The sequence below is a fragment of the Saccopteryx bilineata genome, chromosome 6 (genome assembly GCF_036850765.1).
Source record: "Saccopteryx bilineata isolate mSacBil1 chromosome 6, mSacBil1_pri_phased_curated, whole genome shotgun sequence".
Lineage (NCBI taxonomy): Eukaryota > Metazoa > Chordata > Mammalia > Chiroptera > Emballonuridae > Saccopteryx > Saccopteryx bilineata.
Genome location: NC_089495.1, coordinates 128,040,077 through 128,060,776, shown reverse-complemented (window position 1 = coordinate 128,060,776; position 20,700 = coordinate 128,040,077). Strand labels below are relative to the sequence as shown.

The following is a 20,700-nucleotide window of genomic DNA, read 5'->3' as shown; positions in this document are numbered from 1 at the left end:
GTGACCTCGGGGTCTTGAACCTAGGTCCTTGGTATCCCAGTCTGACGCTCTATCCACTGCATCACCACCTGGTCAGACAATAAATAAAATCTAAAAAAAAAAAAAAAAAACTAAAAAATTATTTATTTATTTAAATTTATTGATTGACTTTAGAAAGGGAGAGAGACAAAACTATGGATCTGTTTTGTATGAGCCCTCACTGGCTGCCCTGACTGGGGATCGAACCCACAACCTTTGTGAATGGGGATGATACTCTAATCAACTGAGCTATTTTTTTTAAATTTTTTAAATTAATTAATTTATTTTTTACAGAGACAGAGTGAGTCAGAAAGAGGGATAGATAGGGGCAGACAGGAATGGAGAGAGATGAGAAGCATCAATCATCAGTTTTTCGTTGCAATACCTTAGTTGTTCACTGATTGCTTTCTCATATGTGCCTTGACTGCGGGCCTTCAGCAGACCGAGTAACCCCTTGCCGGAGCCAGCGACCTTGGGTTCAAGCTGGTGGGCTTTTTTGCTCAAACCAGATGAGCCCGCGTTCAAGCTGGCGACTTCGGGGTCTCGAACCTGGGTCCTCTGCATCCCAGTCCGACGCTCTATCCACTGCGCCACCACCTGGTCAGGCTCAACTGAGCTATTTGGCCAAGGTCCTTTAAATTTTTTATTTTTTTATTTTTTTAATTATTGTTTTTTTGTATTTTTCTGAAGTTGGAAACAGGGAGGCAGTCAGACAGATTCCCGCATGCGCCCGACCGGGATCCACCCAGCATGCCCACCAGGGGGCGATGCTCCACCCATCTGGGGCGTTGATTTGTTGCAACCAGAGCCATTCTAGCACCTGAGGCCACCTTTTGCTCTAATGGAGCCATGGAGCAATCCTCAGCGCCCGGGCCAACTTTTGCTCCAATGGAGCCAAGGCTGCGGGAGGGGAAGAGAGAGACAGAGAGGAAGGATAGGGGGAGGGTTGGAGAAGCAGATGGGTGCTTCTCCTGTGTGCCCTGACCGGGAATCGAACCCGGGACTCCTGCACGCCAGGCTGACACTCTACCACTGAACCAACCAGCCAGAGCTAAAAATTTTTTTTTTAATTTTAGAGAGAAAGAGAGAGAGAGAGAGAAAGGCAGAGAGAAACATCAATTTGTGGTTTTTTAAAATATATTTTTTAAAAAGTTATTGAGAGACCAGGAGGTAGAGAGACAGATTCCTGCAAGCAACCTGACCGGGATCCACCTGGCAAGCCCCTAACAGGTGATGCTCTGCCCATCTGGGGCCACTGCTCCGTTGCTCAGCAAGTGAGCTATTCTAGCGCCTGAGGAGAGGCCATGGTGCCATCCTCAGTGCCTGGGGCTACCTTGCTCAAATGAGCCATGGTTGTGGAAGGAGGTGGGTAGGAGGGGGAGGGGGAGGGGGTGGAGTAGCAGATGTTCGCTTCTCCTATGTGCCCTGACCAGAAATCAAACCCAGGACTTGCAAACGCCATGCCAGCATTCAACTGCTGAGCCAACCGGCCAGGGCCAAGAAACAGTTATTTGTTGTTCCACTTCTCTATGCATTCATTGGTTGATTCTTGTATATGCCCTGCCCAGGGATCAAACCCACAACCTTGGCATATCAGGAGGATGCTTACCAACTGAGCTACTGGGCCAGGACTGCAGAGTGTTCCTGACGGGCATGGTAGGATGGCTTGAGTGGGAGCTGAGGCATTTAGATTCTAACCTTGGAGGTTCCCAAGCAGGAGGGCAGTGACACCATGGCCCATGTTTTGGTAAAAGTGCCAAGAGTAATACAGCCATAATGGAAAGTGACCTTACAGAGAAGGAGATGAGTGGGCCTGGGCCTTCTCCCCAACGTGGTCAGGTGTGCTTCCTCAGATGTGGGCAGCCCCTAGTTCTTCTCCCAGAGTTCCAGAACTGGGGGAGGTCCCTGGGACCTTTGATGTCTTTGGTACCTGCTTGCCTTCCTTATAGGACCTTTCCAACTGGTACCCTCTGTAAAGTATCTGCCAGGTCCAGCAGTGGGGCCGGGTATGATGGCCAGGAAGGATCTGACCCCTTTGGCTAGGTATAGTGACAGGTGGGCTGAAAGATGAGCCACTAAACTTGATCTGAGCGCAGGGTGGAGAGAGGCTCAGTTTCAGCCCCTGGCGGTGGAAGCATGACTGTGGTGCAGCTACTATATAGCTCTGCTGGCCCTATATAAGTGGGAGATGTCCTTGCAGAGGGAATACAGGGAGCATCTCGGTGGCTGTGCTGGAAGCCACTTGATTGGAAGACCCTGCCCACTAGTTGGGGTCAGGCTGAGTACATTTCTCTCCTAGCAGTATTGTCCTCACAGAGGAGGTCCACAGCACAGCCCCCAGGATGCCCAGCAGAACTGTCCGCTATGCCCGCTATAGCCCACGGCAGCGGCGCCGGCGGCTGCTGGCCCAGCGCAGTGTGCGCTTCCCGAATGACGTTCTGTTCCTGGACCACATCCGCCAGGGTGATTTGGAGCAGGTGGGGCGCTTTATCCGGGCTCGGAAAGTGGCCCTGGACACCATCCACCCCTCAGGTGAGTGCCTGGGGGTCAGCCGAGGGTCTGTGGGGTGGGCACCTGGGGAAGGCCTCAGCCATGACGCCTCCTGCCATGTCCTGCGTAGGTCTGGCGGCCCTGCATGAAGCAGTCCTTTCTGGAAACCTGGAATGTGTGAAGCTACTGGTCAAATATGGGGCTGACATTCACCAGCGCGATGAGACAGGCTGGACGCCCCTGCACATTGCCTGCAGTGATGGGTACCCCGACATAGCCAGGTGAGAGATTGTGGTCAGTGGCTTTCTCCCAACCCCTCAGCTTCAAGAGGCCTCTAGGATGTGGGCCCCAAAAGCTGGCCCTGGTAGTGTATCTAAGAACCTTAAGAGCTTCTGGAATCTCCTTTCTGCCCTGTTGTCCTCCCTAGTGCGTACTGGAAAAGTCAGGCAGTTTCTGAAGGGTCAGGTTTCTTACCCCTCACCCCACCTGGAAAAAGAAAAACTAGGTTGCTCTAGCTCGCTACCCTAGGGTTGGGGGAGGTCCCTCCAGGCCATCTTCCCACTGCAACCAGGGCATCCCTTTGCACCCCAGGTACCTCATCTCCCTGGGGGCAGACAGAGAGGCAGCCAACGATGACGGCGACCTGCCCTCCGACCTCATTGACCCGGACTTCAAGGACTTGGTGGAGCTCTTCAAAGGGACTAGAATGAACTGAGCCCATCCCTGCCCATGGCTCGCATGCTTACCCGCCCGCAAGGGGTAGAATCGGCCAGGACTCCCTTACCCGGGCACAACCCTCGCCCCACACCTCTGGCCTGTTTTTTTCTCCAGGTGAATTTTTTATGGTGACACTTTTTACTTTTTCAATAAACGCGATGCCTAAGCCCGTGGTGATGTCTTCATTCCTAGAGACACCCGCCCGTCCCAGCCTCCTCCAGTCGCTGACCGTGGTCGCCGGGCAGGGGAAGCAACACCCGCACTCTCGCGGAGCGGTACTCTGCGATCCCACTACCCTATCCGCCGGTCGTCACGTGGCCGGCCGGCTCCTGCGCGTGCGCGGCGCGCGTCACTTCCGGCTGGGCCCCAGCTGGCAGGCGGCGGCGGCGGCGGCGCGGCCGAGTGGCAAGGTGAGGCGGCGGTGACGGGGGCGGAGCGGTGCGGCCAGGACCCGCCCTGGCGCGGCGGCCGCGGTTGGGGGGTCGGGGCGGGTCGCGGAGGCCAGTGCGTCCCACCCACAGCGCCCCGCGCCCGGGCATGCTGGGGGCGCCCTCCACCGCGGGAGTGCGGAGGAGGGAGCGTGGGGAACGTGGCACTCCGGCCGCGGGCAGAGGGCTCGGAAGGGGCAGTCCGAGCCGCCTTTCGTCTTCTGAAGCTGCTGTCGCCAAGAAGGGCAGCTATCCCGTCCTCCTGAGGGTGCCCCCTGGTGCCTGTAGCTCAGCGGGCCGGGCCCCTCCACATCCTCCCTTCCCTGATTGCCCTGCCTTTCGAGGCCGGGACGTGCGGTACCAGGTGCGGGCAAAGGGAGGCGCGACGCGCCTGCCCGGACCTCGCGGGCTCACTGGGCGTGGGGCAGCCGGAGTGGATGGTGCACAGGATGCCTCCGCTGGAGCGCAGTGCAGGGGGTGAAAGCCATAGTCGTCATACGTATAACTACAGAAGCAACCTAGGTTGTAAAAATCTCCAGGTCGTACGCAGATGCAAAAGTAGTGTCCCTCGTCCTGTCCCGGAGGAGACTTCCAAGAGAAGGAAGTGTTTTAGCCGGACCCTCAAGCATGATTAGTAGTTTGGGGCGGAGGGGACTGCTTGAATAAAGGCCTGGAGATGTCAATGGGCAGCAGAGAGCGACCCTTTGAATGAAGAGGGGTTTTTTTGTTTTTATTTTACAGAGAGAGGGGAAGTGGGAGAGAGGGAGAGAGAAACATCTGTTTGTTGTTCCAGGTATTTATGCATTCATTGGTTGCTTTTTGTACCGTGACCGGGGATTGAACTTGCATCAGGATGATGCTTTAACCGGCCAGGGCTGGGTGGCGAGTGTTGAGAGCTTTGAGAGAGTAGAGCCAGGGAGGAGGGGACAGGGGCTGAGTCCTGCAGAAGTAGTCTTGCCTGACCAGACGGTGGCGCAGTGGATAGAGCGTGGGACTGGGATGCGGGCGACCCAGGTTTGAGACCCGAGGTCGCCAGCTTGAGCGCGGGCTCATCTGGCTTGAGCAAAAAACTCACCAGCTTGGACCCAAGGTCGCTGGCTGGAGCAAGGGGTTACTCGGTCTGCTGAAGGCCCGCGGTCAAGGCACATATGAGAAAGCAATCAATGAACAACTAAAGTGTTGTAATGAAAAACTGATGATTGATGCTTCTCATCTTTCTCTGTTCCTGTCTGTCCCTATCTGACTCTGTCTCTGTAAAAAAAAAAAGAAAAAAAAAGTAGTCTTGATTTGGGATGGGTTCAAGGGATGTTGAGGTTTCCCAATGATGTGGAAGGGGATGCACACACTCAGGTCTGTTGTTCAGGAGAGAAGCTATGATCATCCACGAAATCGGTCAGCCAGGAATGAGGGTGAAGGATGGTGCAGTGCGGATGGTGCAGTGCTTGGAGACTTTGCTCCAGGGCATTCAGGGACTGGCAACCCTGTCTGAGGTCTAGTTCAGCAGTATCCTGCTGGCACTGCTTGGGTAGAAGAACATTTTTTAGAAGTCTCATTGCCTGGAACTGGGCTGTTGGTAGCCCTGAACATACAGAATGACAGGAGAGTGGAATCTAAGAAAATCTGAATCTAAGAAATTCCAAAGGAACACAGAATGACTAGCAATTATGTCATTGGTTCTAACTCTGGAATACCTACTGTCACTGTTCTGGACCCCAGAGTATATTCTCCTCTCTTGTCCAGGGGCATATGGCTGTGTATGGGGAAAGAATTTGAGACTGGGGGGCCAGAGGGCTAGGCTTTGGGCCCCCTGCTTCTCCCCAGGAGGTGTCTAGAGCCCTTGGTTCCCATGGAAGAGTATGGTACTATATAGATCCACCAGGAAGGCTTCTTCCGCATACCTGACCAGGGCCACATCTATATCCAGGCTGTCAGGAACCTGTGGGGTGGGGGTGGGACAAGCAGGGGAAGAGGTGGGCTCTAGGGATAGTCCAGCTGAGCCTTCTGGGCTATCCCTGGCTGCCCTGGCTCTGGAAGCCCAGAGATTGAGGTGTAGACCCTATGCTGCTGGGTGGCAGGCTGCCTGACCTGTGGATTCTCCAAAATGGGGATTGTCAGGGCTCCTTCTTCCGGGGCCAGTGTTTGTAAAGCACCCACTGTGCTGGCACCCTGCAGTTTGCCCTCAGCAAGTGTATGCTGTGGCCAGTGGCACTGCTGTTTTCCACAGTACCCTGTGTTTTCTGGGTCTTCACATCCTCTGAGTGGGCTGATCTATATTCAGGTTCCCCAGGACTCTCCTGGTTCATACTTTGTAATCAGCAGCATTCCTTCTCTCTCAGAAGTGCCCATTTATTTATATTTTATTATTGTTCCTTTTTTAGATTTTATTTATTGACTTTTATTTTTATTTATTTTTTTCCTTTTCCAAGTGAGAGGAGGGGAGATAGAGAGACAGACTCCCACATGCTCCCTGACAGAGGTCCACCCAGCAGCGCTTGTCTGTGGCTGATACTCTGCCCATCTGGTTGCCATGCTCGCAACTGAGCTACTTTTAGCACCTAATGTGAAGACTCCACTGAGCCATCCTCAGCGCCCAGGGCCATTGCGCTCGAACCAATCAAGCCATGGCTGCAGGAGGAGGAGAAAGAGAGAGAGAAAAAAAAGGGGTGGGGTTAGGGGTGGAAAAGCAGTATGTCACTTCTCCTGTGTGCCCTGACCATGAATCGAACCCAAGACATCCACACTCTGGGCTGGCGCTCTACCACTGAGCCAATCGGCTTGGATGTTTATTGACTTTTAGAGAAAGGAGAGAGAGAGAAAGTGGGGAGAGAAGCTGGAAGCATCAACTCATAGTAGTTGCTTCCTGTATGTTCCTTGACCAGGCAAGCCTGGGGTTTCAAACCAGTGACCTCAGCTTTCCAAGTCAACACTTTATCTGCTGCGCCACCACAGGCCAGGCTCAGAAGTGCCCATTTAGGCAATACATTCCTTCAGTGATCACCCTGTCCATCCTCGTATTGGATAAGGAGCCATAGAGATTTTTTTTGATGTGGCAGCTTCATGTGGCTGTACTTAAACTCCTTCAAGCAGGAGGGCCTGCTGATCACCCTTGGGGGCCACTGTGGCTCAGATGAGGACACTGAGGCCCAGAGAGAGAAGGGACTTGCCCAGGGACAGCAGGGAAGGATGATATTCAGCCACAGAGTGGTTTTGGACTGTGTGCCTAGTATGCAGCCGACCAGGTACTTGGGCTAGGCAGTGATGGACAATAGTCCAAGTCTGCAGCGGGCTGTGGGGGTCAGTGTGTAGTTCTCCGTGTTGATGGCAGTAGGCAGAGGTGGCTCTATGGCAAAGACTGGGGGTGGTCTGGGTGTCCAGCAGTCAGTGACTCCTGATGAAATAGATGGGGGCCAGACTGGGGACTTGATGACAGTAGAGGGCCTGGATGGTGTCCAGGTGGTAAGTGACTTGAGTGGTTGTTGGGCAGAACATGCTGGCAACTCGTGTAGGGGGATGAGGGAGGGTGGTGTGGGAGGCTCTTCCTACATGGGGTGGTCCTCACATGAGAGCCCTGGGAAAGAGGAGCACCTTGGTGGAGGCTCTGGGAAGGATGCCCCTGTGGGCCAGCGAGAGACTGAGGTTGTATCTTCAGTTTTGAGACACCAGGGATTGTGAGCACTCAGATGCAAAGATGCTGTCAGACTTGGACATGCTATCGATTGCCACTTACAGCCCAGCTCTGGAGCTGTTAGAACCTGAAAGAAGTCTCTTAGGGTTGATAGCATGTGGTACATACAATGGCGTTTTGAGTTCAAGAGTTGAAGTAATTGTGTCTTATAATCTTCATGAGTGAGGATTCCCCTAGAAGACTAGGGGAGAGAAGGGGTTTGGGAAGGGCATACTCCCCACCTGCTCTTATCCCTGGTATGGCCCAGGAGGGTTGAAGGCCAGGTAGGTTCTTGGACACAGAGTATATAGGGACCTGCCCTCTTCCTGGTCCCACCCCTTCCCATATCACTTTTACTTGAGCTACTGAGCATCTGGTCTTTGTCTTACCAGAGTTTAGTCTCTGACCTCACTGGAGCCTTGGCTTGTTGGGTCTTTTTAGGTGTTCCTTGTGCTTTTCCAGGCCTCTGCCATTCTCCCCAGCCCCTTGTCACCCAGGCCCTCCTCACCCTCCTCTTTGGTGGCCCTGCTCAGCATTTTCCCCTGATTGAAAATATGGTCAAGTTGCCCTCCATTCAGCAAGACACAGACCACCAAGGACCCTTACCTGGTGCCAAGTATCATGGACCACAGTCTGGGCTGAGCCCCCCCTTCCCTGGCTTCACTAAGACCATTGTTGCTGAGATGGTATTATGCTGGTCCAGAGGTCACCTCTTGATCCAGGTCTTAGCTGTCCCCCCTCCCCCATGCACTGAAATGGCTATCATAGGACATGTACATTTATTTGATTTTTAATGGAAATTTCCTGCAAGTCAGAATTGGGCCTAGCACCTTGGTGGGACCTCGAGGAGGTAATGAGGGTGAGTAGCTACTTCCCCTACTGTCTTTAGGGGAGCAGCAGGTCCTTGGCCTCTTGGGAAGCTGCTAGTACATCCAGGAGATGCCTCCATTCCCAAGTCCTGCCAAGTGGCAGGGTCTTGGCCAGGTGGGACCAGCAAAAGGTCCTGGTGAGAACAGCCCAGGGTGGTAGGCTGAGCTGAGGGACAAGTTGGGAGGACTTGGAGGTTTTTCGTGTTTGGGAAGGCCAGTTGGTAGGACATAGGCCACTAAAGTCAGCTGAAGTGTGACGGGATCACCCCTTAAGAGGAGACAGAGTACTTCCTTTTGAAAAAAATTTTTTTTTTAAATTATTTTTATTTATTCATTTTTTAGAGAAGAGAGAGAGAGAGAGAGAGACACAGAGAAGGGGGGGAGGAGCAGGAAGCATCAACTCCCATTTGTGCCTTGACGGAGCAAGCCCAGGGTCCTGAACCCGTAATTTCAGCATTCCAGGTCCACGCCTGATCCACTGCGCCACCACAGGCCAGGCCTGAAAATGTTTTTAAAAACTTTTATTTATTTACTTATTTTAAATATTTATTGTATTGATTTTAGAGAGAGAGAGAGATAGGAACATCAATCTGCTCCTGTATGTGCCCTGAACAGGGATTGAACCGGCAACCTCTGTGTTTTGGGATGACTCTCTAACCAACTAAGCTATCAGGCCAGGGCTATTTATTTATTTATTTTAAATGATTTTTTTATTTATTAATTTTAGAGAAAGAGAAGAAGGTAGAAAGAAAAACAATTTGTTCCACTTATTAATCATTCATTAGTTTGCCTGACCTGTGGTGGCGCAGTGGGTAAAGCGTCAACCTGGAAACGCTGAGGTTGCTGGTTCAAAGCCCTGGGCTTGCCTGGTCAAGGCACATATGGGAGTTGATGCTTCCAGCTCCTCCCCCTTCTCTCTGTCTCTCTATCCTCTCTAAAAATAAATAAATAAATAAATTAAAAAAAAAAAACAAGGTCATTAATCATTCATTATTTTTTGTTTGTTTGTTTTGTTTTTGTGACAGAGAGACAGACAGATAGGGACAGACAGGAAGGGAGAGAGATGAGAACCATCAATTCTTCGTTGTGGCTCCTTAGTTGTTCATTGATTGCTTTCTCAAATGTGCCTTGACAAGGGACTACAGCAGTGCAAGTGACCCCTTGCTCAAGCCAGCAACCTTGGGCTCAAGCTGGTGACCTTGGGCTTCAAGCCAGTGACCCTGCACTCAAGCTGGTGAGCCTGTGTTCAAGCTGGCAACCTCGAGGTTTTGAACCTGGGTCCTTGGAGTCCCAGTCTGATGCTCTGTCCACTGTGCCACTGCCTGGTCAGGCCGTTGGTTGATTCTTGTATGTGCCCTGACTAGGGATTGAACCTGCAACCTTGGAATATGACAATGATGCTCTAACCAACTGAACTACCTGGCCAGGGTTAAAATATTATTTTTTAATCTATTGATTGATTTATTTGAGAGAGTGAGAAACACTGATCTGTTGTTTCACTTATTTATGCATTCATTGGTTGATTTAAAAAAGATTATTTTTAAGACTTTATTCATATTAGAGAGAGAGAAAGAGAGAGAAGGGGGGAGGAGTGGTAAGCATCAACTCCCATATGTGCATTGACTGGACAAGCCAGGATTTCGAACCAGTGACCTCAGCATTCCAGGTCGACACTTTATCCACTGCGCCACCACAGATCAGGCATTGGTTAATTCTTGTATGTGCCCTGACTGGAGATTAAATCCATGACCTTTGTGTATCGGGACGATGCTCTAACTAACTGAGCTACCCAGCCAGCATTGAAAATGTTATTTTATTTGACCTTCAAGTCTCAAGGATATGAGAACTTGCTGAATGTGGTTCCTGGTAGAGGTGCTTCTCAGCACACGCTGACCAGAAATCTTGAAACTGAAGTAGGAAGGACATCTGTGCAGGAAGGCACTTGGTGCCAAGTGTATAGCCCTGGGTCCAGGAACTAGTGCCACCCAACAAGGCCCTGGTCTGTTCAGGAAGCCCAGGAGTGGCATGAGGTGGTTTCCAGTGCAGAGACCCAGGGTTCCAGGGTCTGGTCTCGTGCGCCGGTTCCCTTGCAGGCCAGCTGCTCTGGGCCCAGCGCAGCCAGGTCTGGTGACTGCAGGGACAAAGGGAAGCAGGGAAGCATCAAGCTTTGACCAAAGGAGGCTGAGGCTGTGGCTGCACTGAGAGGAGAGGTGGGGAGCTGGCAAGGCCAGGAAGGCAGGTGCCCTAAAGGAGTGGTTGGCCAGGTCAAAAGGGACAGACTGCAGGTGGACTGGAACTCCTGAATGAGAGGAGATGAGGGCCTGGCCCAGGGTGGGCAGGGGTTGCCAGTCTTGCTGGCTCCTCCTTCCTGTTGTATAATTGGAGCTTCTCCTCTGCTCACTGCTAACAGCCCCCTGGGGCGAGTGTCCTCAGGGTGCCCACCAGCGCTTTGGCCCTGGGCAGGAGAACGCGGGCTATAGGCTCCTGCCTGGGCACAGGGCTCTGCATGCCTTCAGCAGTCTGGTTTTATGCCTTTTTTTGTTCTTGACTTGTTTTTGGGCTTTTGTTTAACTGTATAGGTGTTTCAATATGGCCTAGTGAGCCAGAGAGGATGTACCCACACTCTCCTATCCTCCTGGCCCTCTAGGAGGGGCTGTGGCTCATGCTCTGGGCAGTTTGGGGGCCCCTGGGTTTCAGGGTGGGTGAGGGAGGTTCTTGTGCTCAAAGCCGTCTCCCAGGGCTGCCCTACTGCCAGCAAGTGTTGCCTTACTCTGGGGCAAGGCCAGGCATGGTACCAGCTCTATGCAGCCTGCTCCTTTACCCTGTAGTGTATGTTCTCTGCCAGAGAACGGACACTGGATGGCGAGTTTGAGGGTAAGCCTAAAGATTAACTGGACTCCCACCCAGGGTCTTAATCACTAGGTCAGTCCCTAGGCCTGGTAGCTTCTGCCTGGCTCACACCCCTCCAGCCATCCTGCCCTGCTGTCTTCCATGTCCCGGGCACCAGCTTACCCATAACCCAGCCTCCGGGTGCAGAAAGCTGGGCAGGTTCTGTGTGTCCATTGGGCTCCTCACCACTAGGAGAAAGGAAACTGAGGCTCACAGAAGCAACATGCCAGGGCCTGAAGGCTATGGGGGCAGAGCTAGGTTCACTGAGAGGTGCTCTGTGATTCTGGAAATGGTGCGATAAAGCAGCTTGCATTATTCACACTACCTGACTCTGGGGAAGGGGCTCCCAGGGCAGCAGTGGTCCAGGTACTGGGGGCTGAGGTTGCTCCAGGTCATGCATGTCTCTGCCCCCCTGGCCAGCCCCTGGCTCCCACCAGTTGAGCTTGCTACATCCTTACCACAGATTGTGGCTGTACCCCACCCTCAGGGGTTCCCTGGCAGCAGTGAGGCCACAGTAGTTTGTCATCAGCTTAAAGGGAAGAGGCTGACACATTGTCCCAGTAGAGCCCAAGCTCTGCATCGCTCAGGCATCCCTGATTCAACTTCCCCGTGCAGTGGGACACTCCTACTTATCAGCAGGGCCGGCAGCCTCTTCGAGACTACTCTTGAGGCAGCCATGAGGATTCTACTTATCAGTGCCAACACCAACAGCCAATGAAGGAAAGACACGACTGACACACAAGTTAGTTGCAAGAATCACACAGGCAGTTGCCTGACCTGTGGTGGCGCAGTGGATAAAGCGTTGACCTGGAAATGCTGAGGTCGCCGGTTCAAAACCCTGGGCTTGCCTGGTCAAGGCACATATGGGAGTTGATGCTTCCAGCTCCTCCCTACCTTCTCTCTCTGTCTCTCTCTCCCTCTCTGTCTCTGTCTCTCCCTTTCTCTCTCCTCTCTAAAATGAATTAAAAAAAAAAAAAAAGAATCACACAGGCAGTTTATTACTCACAAATCCTTTTGGCGTGCCTGGGTACAGCTTCAGGGGGCCCTGTCGGCGTGCTCCTCTCGGCTGTCTTTGGTCAGAGCTCAGAGTGGCGTGGAGACAGTCCACATTCACGTTGGAGTCTGGGCGACTACTGCAGCAGGGGCCCCTCAGCTTTAGTACCTTTTCTGGCCAACGCCCTCTAACAGATGTCAATCTACAGGATTATCACCTCAAACCACCTTTTTGGGAGTTCCTTGAAGGAAGCCCTTTTTTTTTTTTTTCGACAGGGACAGACAGACAGGAACGGAGAGAGAGATGAGAAGCATCAATCACTAGCTTTCCCTTGTGCGCTGCAACTTCTTAGTTGTTCATTGATTGCCCTCCCACATGCGCCCCGACCGCGGGCCTTCAGCACACCGAGCAACCCCCCGCTGGAGCCAGCGACCCTGGGTCCAAGCTGCCGAGCTTTTTGCTCAAGCCAGATGAGCCCACGCTCAAGCTGGCGACCTCGGGGTCTCGAACCTGGGTCCTTCCGCATCCAAATCCGATGCTCTATCCACTGCGCCACCACCTGGTCGGGCCAGGAAGCCCTTTTTATGTTAATCTACTGAAATGTTACATAAAGCCACTTTTTAAAAAATATATTTTTTAGATTTTTTTCTTATTTATTCATTTTTTTAGAGAGAGGAGAGAGAGACAGAAGGGGGGGAGGAGGAGCAGGAAGCATCAACTCCCATATGTGCCTTGACCAGGCAAGCCCAGGGTTTCAAACCAGCAACCTCAGCGTTTCCAAGTCAACACTTTATCCACTGCGCCACCACAGTCAGGCTACATCAAACCACTTTTAAGATGTTCCTAGGGGAGCCTTCTGTTTACGTCAATCCACAGAGTTATGACATCAAGCCACTCTTATCTATATGTAACTTCACACACACACTAACTGAGTCCTGCACGAAAGGCAGACTCTGTTTATCATATCTGTACACACTATATTAATTTCTATCCAGACAGCATAACTTTATTTAATTTCCTTAATTGCTTTTAATATTATATCCTAATTATTTTTATATATCTTCCATGTTTTTCTATATTTCTATATATTTAATTACTATAACCTTATATTACTGCAACACATGCCCCACAACAGGACTTCCCTTTCAGAGGCTGAGGGGATCCAGCAGCAGAGTGTGAGGACCAGACGCCCCAGCGATGACCAGGTGGGTCTTAGGCAGTGGGCAGAGAGAATGGGATCCCCACCCTGCCCTCCAGACTCTCCTCACAAGCTTGGCCCCCCCAGTTCCCCTGTCTCCAGAGTCGTCTATAACGGCAAGAGGAACAGTAGTCCCCGCTCTCCCCCCAACAGCAGCGAGATCTTCACCCCAGCCCATGAGGAGAATGTGCGCTTCATTTATGAAGGTAGGGGCCACCCCCACTGGCCTCCACCTCACTCTCCCTCAGCCTTCAGGGCCTGGCAGGTGGGGTGACCAGGCCTGTATGGGGAGGACTGGTTCTTGTAATGGGGGCTGGTCAACACTTTGGGTTCCCATGGGCAGCATCCCCCAGAAGAGGCAGCATTTGGAGCTGGTTGGGTTCTTTTGGGGTGGGGGGTGCCATGGGAGACAGATGTGCACTCTGGAGAAACCCAGGGGTATCCCAAAACTGAGGGCTGTGTGCAAGGGCCGGCCTGGAGCAGTGAGTGCTGTACCCCAGTAGGTCACATGTGCTTCTGTGACCACAGCCCTGGCCATAGTATAGAGGAGGGACAAGCCTGTTAGAGGAGCTAGGGCAGGGAGGCCGAGACGGGTGGTCCAGGCAGGGCTCTCCAAGGGTGCACTGGGGACAAGTTGAGGTCAAGAGCCGGCCAATCTGTGGACCAGTGGCTGTGAAGAGGGGTATTGATGGTGCTGGGGGAGGGCCTGTAAGGATGCTCTGAGAAGGGGGCAAGAGAAAGGTGCTCTGTTATGGGATACTGACTGGCTGAGGACTGCCCAGTGGGCTGGGTCTCTCACTGGGTCACTCCTTCCTGCAGCCTGGCAGGGCGTGGAGCGGGATCTTCGGAGCCAGATTTCTGGCAGCGAGCGGGGCCTGGTGGAGGAATATGTGGAGAAGTTCCCTAACCCCAGCCTGAAGAGTGAGTGGGAGGGGCTAGTCTAGGGTATGGGGCCTGGCTAGGGGTGGAGCCTAGTCAGGGGCGGGGCTGGGCAGGAAGGGCCCTCCTGCTTTCTTTTTCTTCATAGGAAGAGAACTGGGCAGCGTGGGTAGATCCCAGGGCTTTCAGAGGTGGGAGCAGGATCTGGGTGAAGCTGCCTTTCCTGTGCCCACCGCTGACCAATGTGTCCGCCTACAGCCTTCAAGCCTATTGACCTGAGCGACCTGAAGCGCCGGAACACGCAGGATGCCAAGAAGTCCTAAAGCACCGGCAGGGGCCCCTTCTGGCCTCTGGGAGATCTGGGTGCTGCTGATGTTGGCCTGCTCTCCTGTGGGCCCAGCTCCTGGGAGGGGGAGGGGCTGTGCTCCCATTGGGCCTCACACCCCAGGACCAAGACAGCATGATTGATGGCCATGGCCTGCCCCTCCTCTCCCAGCCCCCTTGGTGGTCTCAGCTGCCAGTCACTGGGAGGTCTGGGCCCTACCATCTGCGGCTCTCTCCTGGGCCTAGCTGCCTATGTGTCTCTGGAGTCCCCTGGCCCTGCCTGCCCCTAGGGCCTTGACCCTGACTCCCTATCCTTCCATCTTCTCCACTGCCCAGCCCTGACCCCTGGCCACTTCCAGGATCAGGACAGAGATGAGAGGGCCTCTGTTGTCTCCTAGGTCTGGGTCTTAGGCCAGGTTAGTCCCTGAGCTGGCCAGCGGGCAGGATGAGGCCTGGTGTGGATCTCCCACATTGCTGCCTGTCTGGCCTGAACACATGGGGAGTGAATAACCCCCTCGTCCCCCACTGTCCAGCCTGGTCCCTTCCTTCCTGCGTTAGCTTAGAATGGCACCAGCTATCAGCCTGGATACCACTGGCTCCCCTCATAGGGTCCTGGGCAACCAGGCCTGGCTCTTGGTGTCTGTAGCCCTGTGGCCATAGCACCCTCAGGATAAGAGTGTGAGGTTGCCTGGTGGGTCCTGTCTCTGTGTGGTGTGCTAGAAGGGTCATCAGGGCCCTTTTTTCCCCCTGTAACTGGAGCCTGGGGCCAGAAAATAAAGGCGGGCAGCACTGGGTCAGCCTCTTGGCAATCTGTCTCTGCAGCCCATACAGGGTTAGAAATCCAGGGTTGTGGATAAGGCCCCTGAGCCCAGAAATTTCATCTGATCCCTGGTCTCCACTAGGGGGCTCAGGCCTTTTGAGGTGCTGTGGGGTGGGGGCATCCCTCTGCAGCTCTGAACCCAGAAAAGCCAAACTAGAATTTATTTTAAGAACATCTTTTCCTAGAAAAGTAATTTAGGGCTTGATTGGCCCCATAGGTGGCTCTGGGAGGCATCCTAGGGATGGTTTTCCAGGCCTGAGGCACAGGAGGGATGGTTCACGTAGTAAATAGCCACAGAAGCTTGCTGCCATTGGCGCTGGCTGATGCCCAACCCTCAGCCAAGTCCTTGTAACCCTGCGGCCTCATTTGCTGTCCAGGGACTTGTGAGTGCTTTAATGTCTGCTGGGCTGGGTTGCCTGAACTGACCCCCACTGCCTGGGGCTGGGATAGGGGTGGAGGCCAGGTTGGGTATGGTCCAGTTGAGGTGCAGGGGGCTGTGGCCAGAGGATGAGTGGACATAGGCACACATCACACTGTCCACCCAAACCAGTGTTTTTCAACTGCCAGTCTGTCAGAAATTTTGTGCTGGTCTGCAAAAGACCTGGTTAATTTTTTCACTGACTGGTGGTTGAAAAACACTAACCTAGACCACTGAAGACTAGGCAGGATGAGGTGGAAGCAAGGCCCTGTCCCTGTGCTGCCCTTGTTGGCCAGCAGGGGTCCTGCTGGGGAGGTGGGAGGGTGGACTGGACCCTGGCCAGCCTTTTCTGCAGGTGTGACCTTGAGCAGGTTGCTGAGTCAGCCTCAGTTTTCTCACGTGGAGATTGGTACCTATCTCCCAGATGACTGCCTAGTGCTAATGCTCACTGCCACTATTGGTCACCTCGTGGATGGACTTAACAGAGCCTTCAGCCTTGGCACAGTGGGCACAACCCACAGGTTTCCTAGACAACTTCTGGTGGCCAAAGTCATGGCCTTAATGTGAACCCTAGGGTGCATCACACTGCTTTCTGGATTGATTGTTCCCTTCTGTAAAATGAGGGGATGGGCTGTGGTGGTCCAGAGACCTCTCCCTAAAGGGGTGCTAGAGCCCCAAGCAGCACATTGGGGAAGGTCTAATGCAGGGGTTGGAAACTTTTTTGGCTGAGAGAGCCATGAACGCCACATATTTTAAAATGTAATTCTGTGATAGCCATACAACAACCCGTGTACGTTAGGCATTATCCAATAAGAATTTGGTATTGTCCCGGAAGACAGCTGTGATTGGCTCCAGCCACCTGCAACCATGAACATGAGCAGTAGGAAATGAATGGATTGTAATACATGAGAATGTTTTATATTTTTAACGTTATTTTTTTTAATTAAAGATTTGTCTGCGAGCCAGATGCAGCCACATCTGGCTCACGAGCCATAGGTTCCCGACCCCTGGTCTAATGTCTTGCTGCATTAGTTAAAATTGACTTGATTTTTACTCTAAGCCCTGTCTGGGGTCATTCATCTCTCCTGTGGGGCTGGAAGGTGGGAGGGGGTCACTGTCCTCAGCTCCTTTGGGCCACACTGGGCTCTGGAGTGGGCCTCACCTGCTCATAGCCTCACTAGTGGTAATATTGCTGGGCCTGTATACCCCCTCCCTGCCTGGGTGTGCCTGTGGGACATGCCTCCTGGCCTTTTCATTCCTGCAGTTCCTGCCAGTTTACCTTTTCTGTGAAATGGAGGCCCTTGGCCTGGGGTCTTTCTGCAAATTAACACCTTGGAAGTGAGAATGGGCTTAATAGGCAAGTACTGGCAGGAAGGGAGAAGAGCTCTGATAGGGGCACTGGGGGCTCTAGGGTGGGGAAGGGGGGAAGTAACCTTGGAGGGTGATGCAGGGTTGGGGAGATGGGGCGAAACCTGTAGAGGCTCAGGTTGCTGGGCCGAGTTTCGACTTCCAGCAGACCTGTACTCCAGTGCCCCCCTTCCCCAGTGTGCAGTATAAACATCCAATCTGGGGGCTCCCCTAATGGATAAGCACTTGGTGTGGTCACAACAGAGTGCCCTTGCAGGGAGGATGGATGCTACCTGGAGGGGGAGGCAGGTATGCCAGCAAGAGGGTAGCTGTACCCTCTGTCAGCCCAGTGGCTCACAAGAAGTTTGTGTCCTCGGCCCCGGCTGCACTGCCACCTCGGACACCCCTTGCTTTTCATGTAGTGGGAGCAGTTGGGAGTGAGGCGAATGTCCTGGTGTGACAGGTTCGTCCATGTGTCCATCACATCCTACTCTGCAGTGTGCGACATTGCTACTTGACAGCTCCATGGGCAGGTTTATTGCCCCTGAGGACATGGTGATCTTTTTTTTTTTTTTTTTTTTTTAAATTTTATTTATTCATTTTAGAGAGGAGAGAGAGAAGGAGACAGAGAGAGAGAGAGAAGAGAGAGACGGGGGAGGAGCAGGAAGCATCAACTCCCATATGTGCCTTGACCAGGCAAGCCCAGGGTTTTGAACCGGCGACCTGAGCATTTCCAGGTCGACGCTTTATCCACTGCGCCACCACAGGTCAGGTGACATGGTGATCTTTAAAAGACTGGCCTTATTCTGATTTGTTGGCCTTTTTTTTTTTTAACTTTTTTTTTTCTTTTTTTCATTTTTCTGAAGCTGGAAACGGAGAGAGACAGTCAGACACACTCCCGCATGCGCCCGACCGGGATCCACCTGGCACGCCCACCATGGGGCGATGCTCTGCCCACCAGGGGGCGATGCTCTGCCCATCCTGGGCGTCGCCATGTTGCGACCAGAGCCACTCTAGCGCCTGGGGCAGAGGCCAAGGAGCCATCCCCAGCGCCCGGGCCATCTTTGCTCCAATGGAGCCTTGGCTGCGGGAGGGGAAGAGAGAGACAGAGAGGAAGGCACGGCGGAGGGGTGGAGAAGCAAATGGGCGCTTCTCTTGTGTGCCCTGGCCGGGAATCGAACCCGGGTCCTCTGCACGCTAGGCCAATGTGATTTGTTGGCTTTTATTTTCTTCAAAATGCTAATGTAAAAATATGTTAATGTAGTAAATACTAAGCCTGAGCTCTGAGCACTGAGGATGTGTATTGAGGAAGAGTGATAATTCCCTGATAGCTTCTGACACCCAATCCTTGTTGATTAGGTGTCTGACAGGTGGGTTATATCCCTCAAGTCTTTCCCCTCTGTTTATGGAGTAAAGCCACCCCCACCCCAGCACTCAGTGGTGGAGTTTCCACGTTCTGGATTTAGCTGGTCATATCCTGTGGTGGTAACAGGTTGCTTTGTCTCATTCATTTCTGCAAATGGGTGAGATGTGGAGGCTGGTGGGCTTTGTAGGAGACTGATGTCAAAGGACTACTTTGATCTTGTGCTGAGCTTGGGCCGCAGGGTTCAGGGGAGAGGCAGGGTCAGCAAACCATCGGGGAATGGGCTGGGAGCAAGTAGGGGCTCAGTGTGAACAATGTGTGGGGATTGGAGGTGCCCCATGGGAAGCTGAGTCCATGGGAGGGCTACAGGGGCTGCAGATACAGACTGGGAGTTATCTCAATATTGATGTTTAAAGATTGATAAAAGAGGAAGGACAGTTGTACCTGACCCCTGGGCACTGCAGTAAGGGAGAGGAAGAAGCAGGAAAGGGGACTGAAAAGTGGAGGTTGAGGTCAGCAAGAGTGGATGGGAAGGACCCAGGATGAGGGCTCCTGAGGTATTCAGGTCTGGTCAAGGTGGCCAGGTGAGGCTATGGTAGCCCAGAGAGTGGATTGGCAGCCCTCATCCTTCTCCTCCACCCTCAGAGACCACCACTTCCAACCCTGCAGCTGGATCTTTGCTTTGTATTTCATGTCCAAACAGCACACATGAATACTGTCTGTATTTTCCCATTTTGTTCTCTCCCCCCCCCCCCCATGCTCAGGCACCCTCCCCACATTGTCTTCCCTAGACAGTGCTTTTTTCTCACAACTTTGGTTACATCGATACTGAGTATTTACATTATGATGTCTGTGTTTGTATTCAGAGCTGAGATGTGGTAAATTGTGACTTTTTTCTTTCCTACCCAACTTTTTGTTTTCCTTAGAGTTTTTGTCTTTTTTCATTTGCTTATTTTCCTATGTACTAAGATTGATGAAGTCCTGAACTCTCCACCACGTCAGTTAATTCTCCTCAGTGTAGTGTGTTCAGTCACTTGGATCCCCTTGAGGGTGTCTCTCCTGGAGTCTCTACCCTGCTTGAGGCCCCAGTGACCCACTTGGCCTGGCACATATCTTGGGGATTCTCCTTGGCATTCTTAGATTTGATCCCTGTTTTTGAAAGTACGTTTTCCTCTTTCTTGGTCTCCACACTCATTTTAGTAGCATGCATATGCACACACACACATACACAGAGGCTGGGCAGTGCCCATAATTCTTTTGGGGGAAGGGTCAAAGGGGAAAGACTAGGGTGTGTAGTATTCCAGCCCGCTGGGAACTGTTGGAATTCATGGGAGTCCAAAAAGACCAGAGTAACAGGCTTTATTGAAAGGAAGAAACGAACCCTACCGGGCACTCCTCCAGGGAGAAGAGCCTGAGTACAAGCTAGGGGGACAAATTTATAGGTTAAAAGGAGTTTCAAGCAAGTGGATATTGAATCAAAAGTCCTGGTATGTCCGGAATGCTCCTCCTTGGGGGCCTTGCCAGCTTCTTGGAATTCTTCTGTCTCAGGGGCGATAGTCCAGTAAGGGTGAGGTCTGACAGATAAGCGGAACATCAAGAGGGCAGTTTGGAATTCCTGGTAAATTCACATATCTATCATTTCTCTGTGATAGAGAAACTCTGTGGCTACATATAAAAGAAAGGCAGTTATTGCCTGACCTGTGGTGGCGCAGTGGATAAAGCATTGACCTGGAAATGCTGAGGTTGCCGGTTCGAAACCCTGGGCTTGCCTGGTCGGGGCGCATGTGGGAGTTGATGCTTCCAGCTCCTCCCCCCCCCCCCCCCCCGTCTCTCCTCTCTCTCTCTCTGTCTCTCCCTCTCCTCTCTAAAATGAATAAATAAAAAAAATTTAAAAAAAAAGAGACTTTAAAAAAAAAAAAAAAAAGAAAGGCAGTTATTAATTTTATAATATATGATGAGGGGTGACGAGGAGAAAGAGGAGAAAAATTTGGAAAATTATTGTTTCTTCTGGGGAGAACTCAAGAAGAGAACCTTGTCAAGCCAAGTTCCTCATCCAGTTAAGGAGGTCATCAATTTCCATGCTGTGAGGTCTGAACCTGGCGATGTTTTTGAAAACCTGAGTGAGGAAGTAAAATAATTTTGTGAGGTAATAATTGTGAATTGCTTGCTGCAAGTGCTGAGAGGACAGAGTGACATGGTGATACATGGTCTCCTGGATGAGCCTCATGAGACGTGCTGGTCTGGTTCCTCTCAAATGGGAGGACATGTGGAGATTTTTAGAG

The 20,700-nt window shown here is 52.3% G+C and overlaps 2 protein-coding genes across 8 annotated transcripts; both read left to right on the top strand.

The window, feature by feature from the left end:
• The first annotated feature begins 2,360 nt into the window (after window positions 1-2,360).
• On the top strand, window positions 2,361-3,239 carry PPP1R27 (protein phosphatase 1 regulatory subunit 27). The gene is made up of 3 exons (XM_066237455.1): window positions 2,361-2,550; window positions 2,639-2,789; window positions 3,100-3,239. The coding sequence occupies exons 1-3, from the start codon at window positions 2,361-2,363 to the stop codon at window positions 3,221-3,223; spliced, it is 465 nt and encodes a 154-aa protein (XP_066093552.1). The 3' UTR covers window positions 3,224-3,239.
• Window positions 3,240-3,550: 311 nt separating this feature from the next.
• Window positions 3,551-15,263, top strand: MCRIP1 (MAPK regulated corepressor interacting protein 1). Of its 7 annotated transcripts, none has more exons than XM_066236073.1 (6): window positions 3,609-3,635; window positions 4,395-4,446; window positions 13,219-13,274; window positions 13,355-13,473; window positions 14,087-14,188; window positions 14,405-15,263. In XM_066236073.1, exons 3-6 carry the CDS (start codon window positions 13,267-13,269, stop codon window positions 14,467-14,469), a joined length of 294 nt encoding a protein of 97 aa, XP_066092170.1. In that variant the 5' UTR covers window positions 3,609-3,635; window positions 4,395-4,446; window positions 13,219-13,266; the 3' UTR covers window positions 14,470-15,263. The 7 variants fall into 7 exon arrangements, with proteins under 7 accessions (XP_066092168.1, XP_066092167.1, XP_066092174.1 ...); XM_066236075.1 differs by lacking the exon at window positions 3,609-3,635 and adding an exon at window positions 3,663-4,017; XM_066236071.1 differs by lacking the exon at window positions 4,395-4,446 and having other exon boundaries at window positions 3,551-3,635.
• Window positions 15,264-20,700: the final 5,437 nt, after the last annotated feature.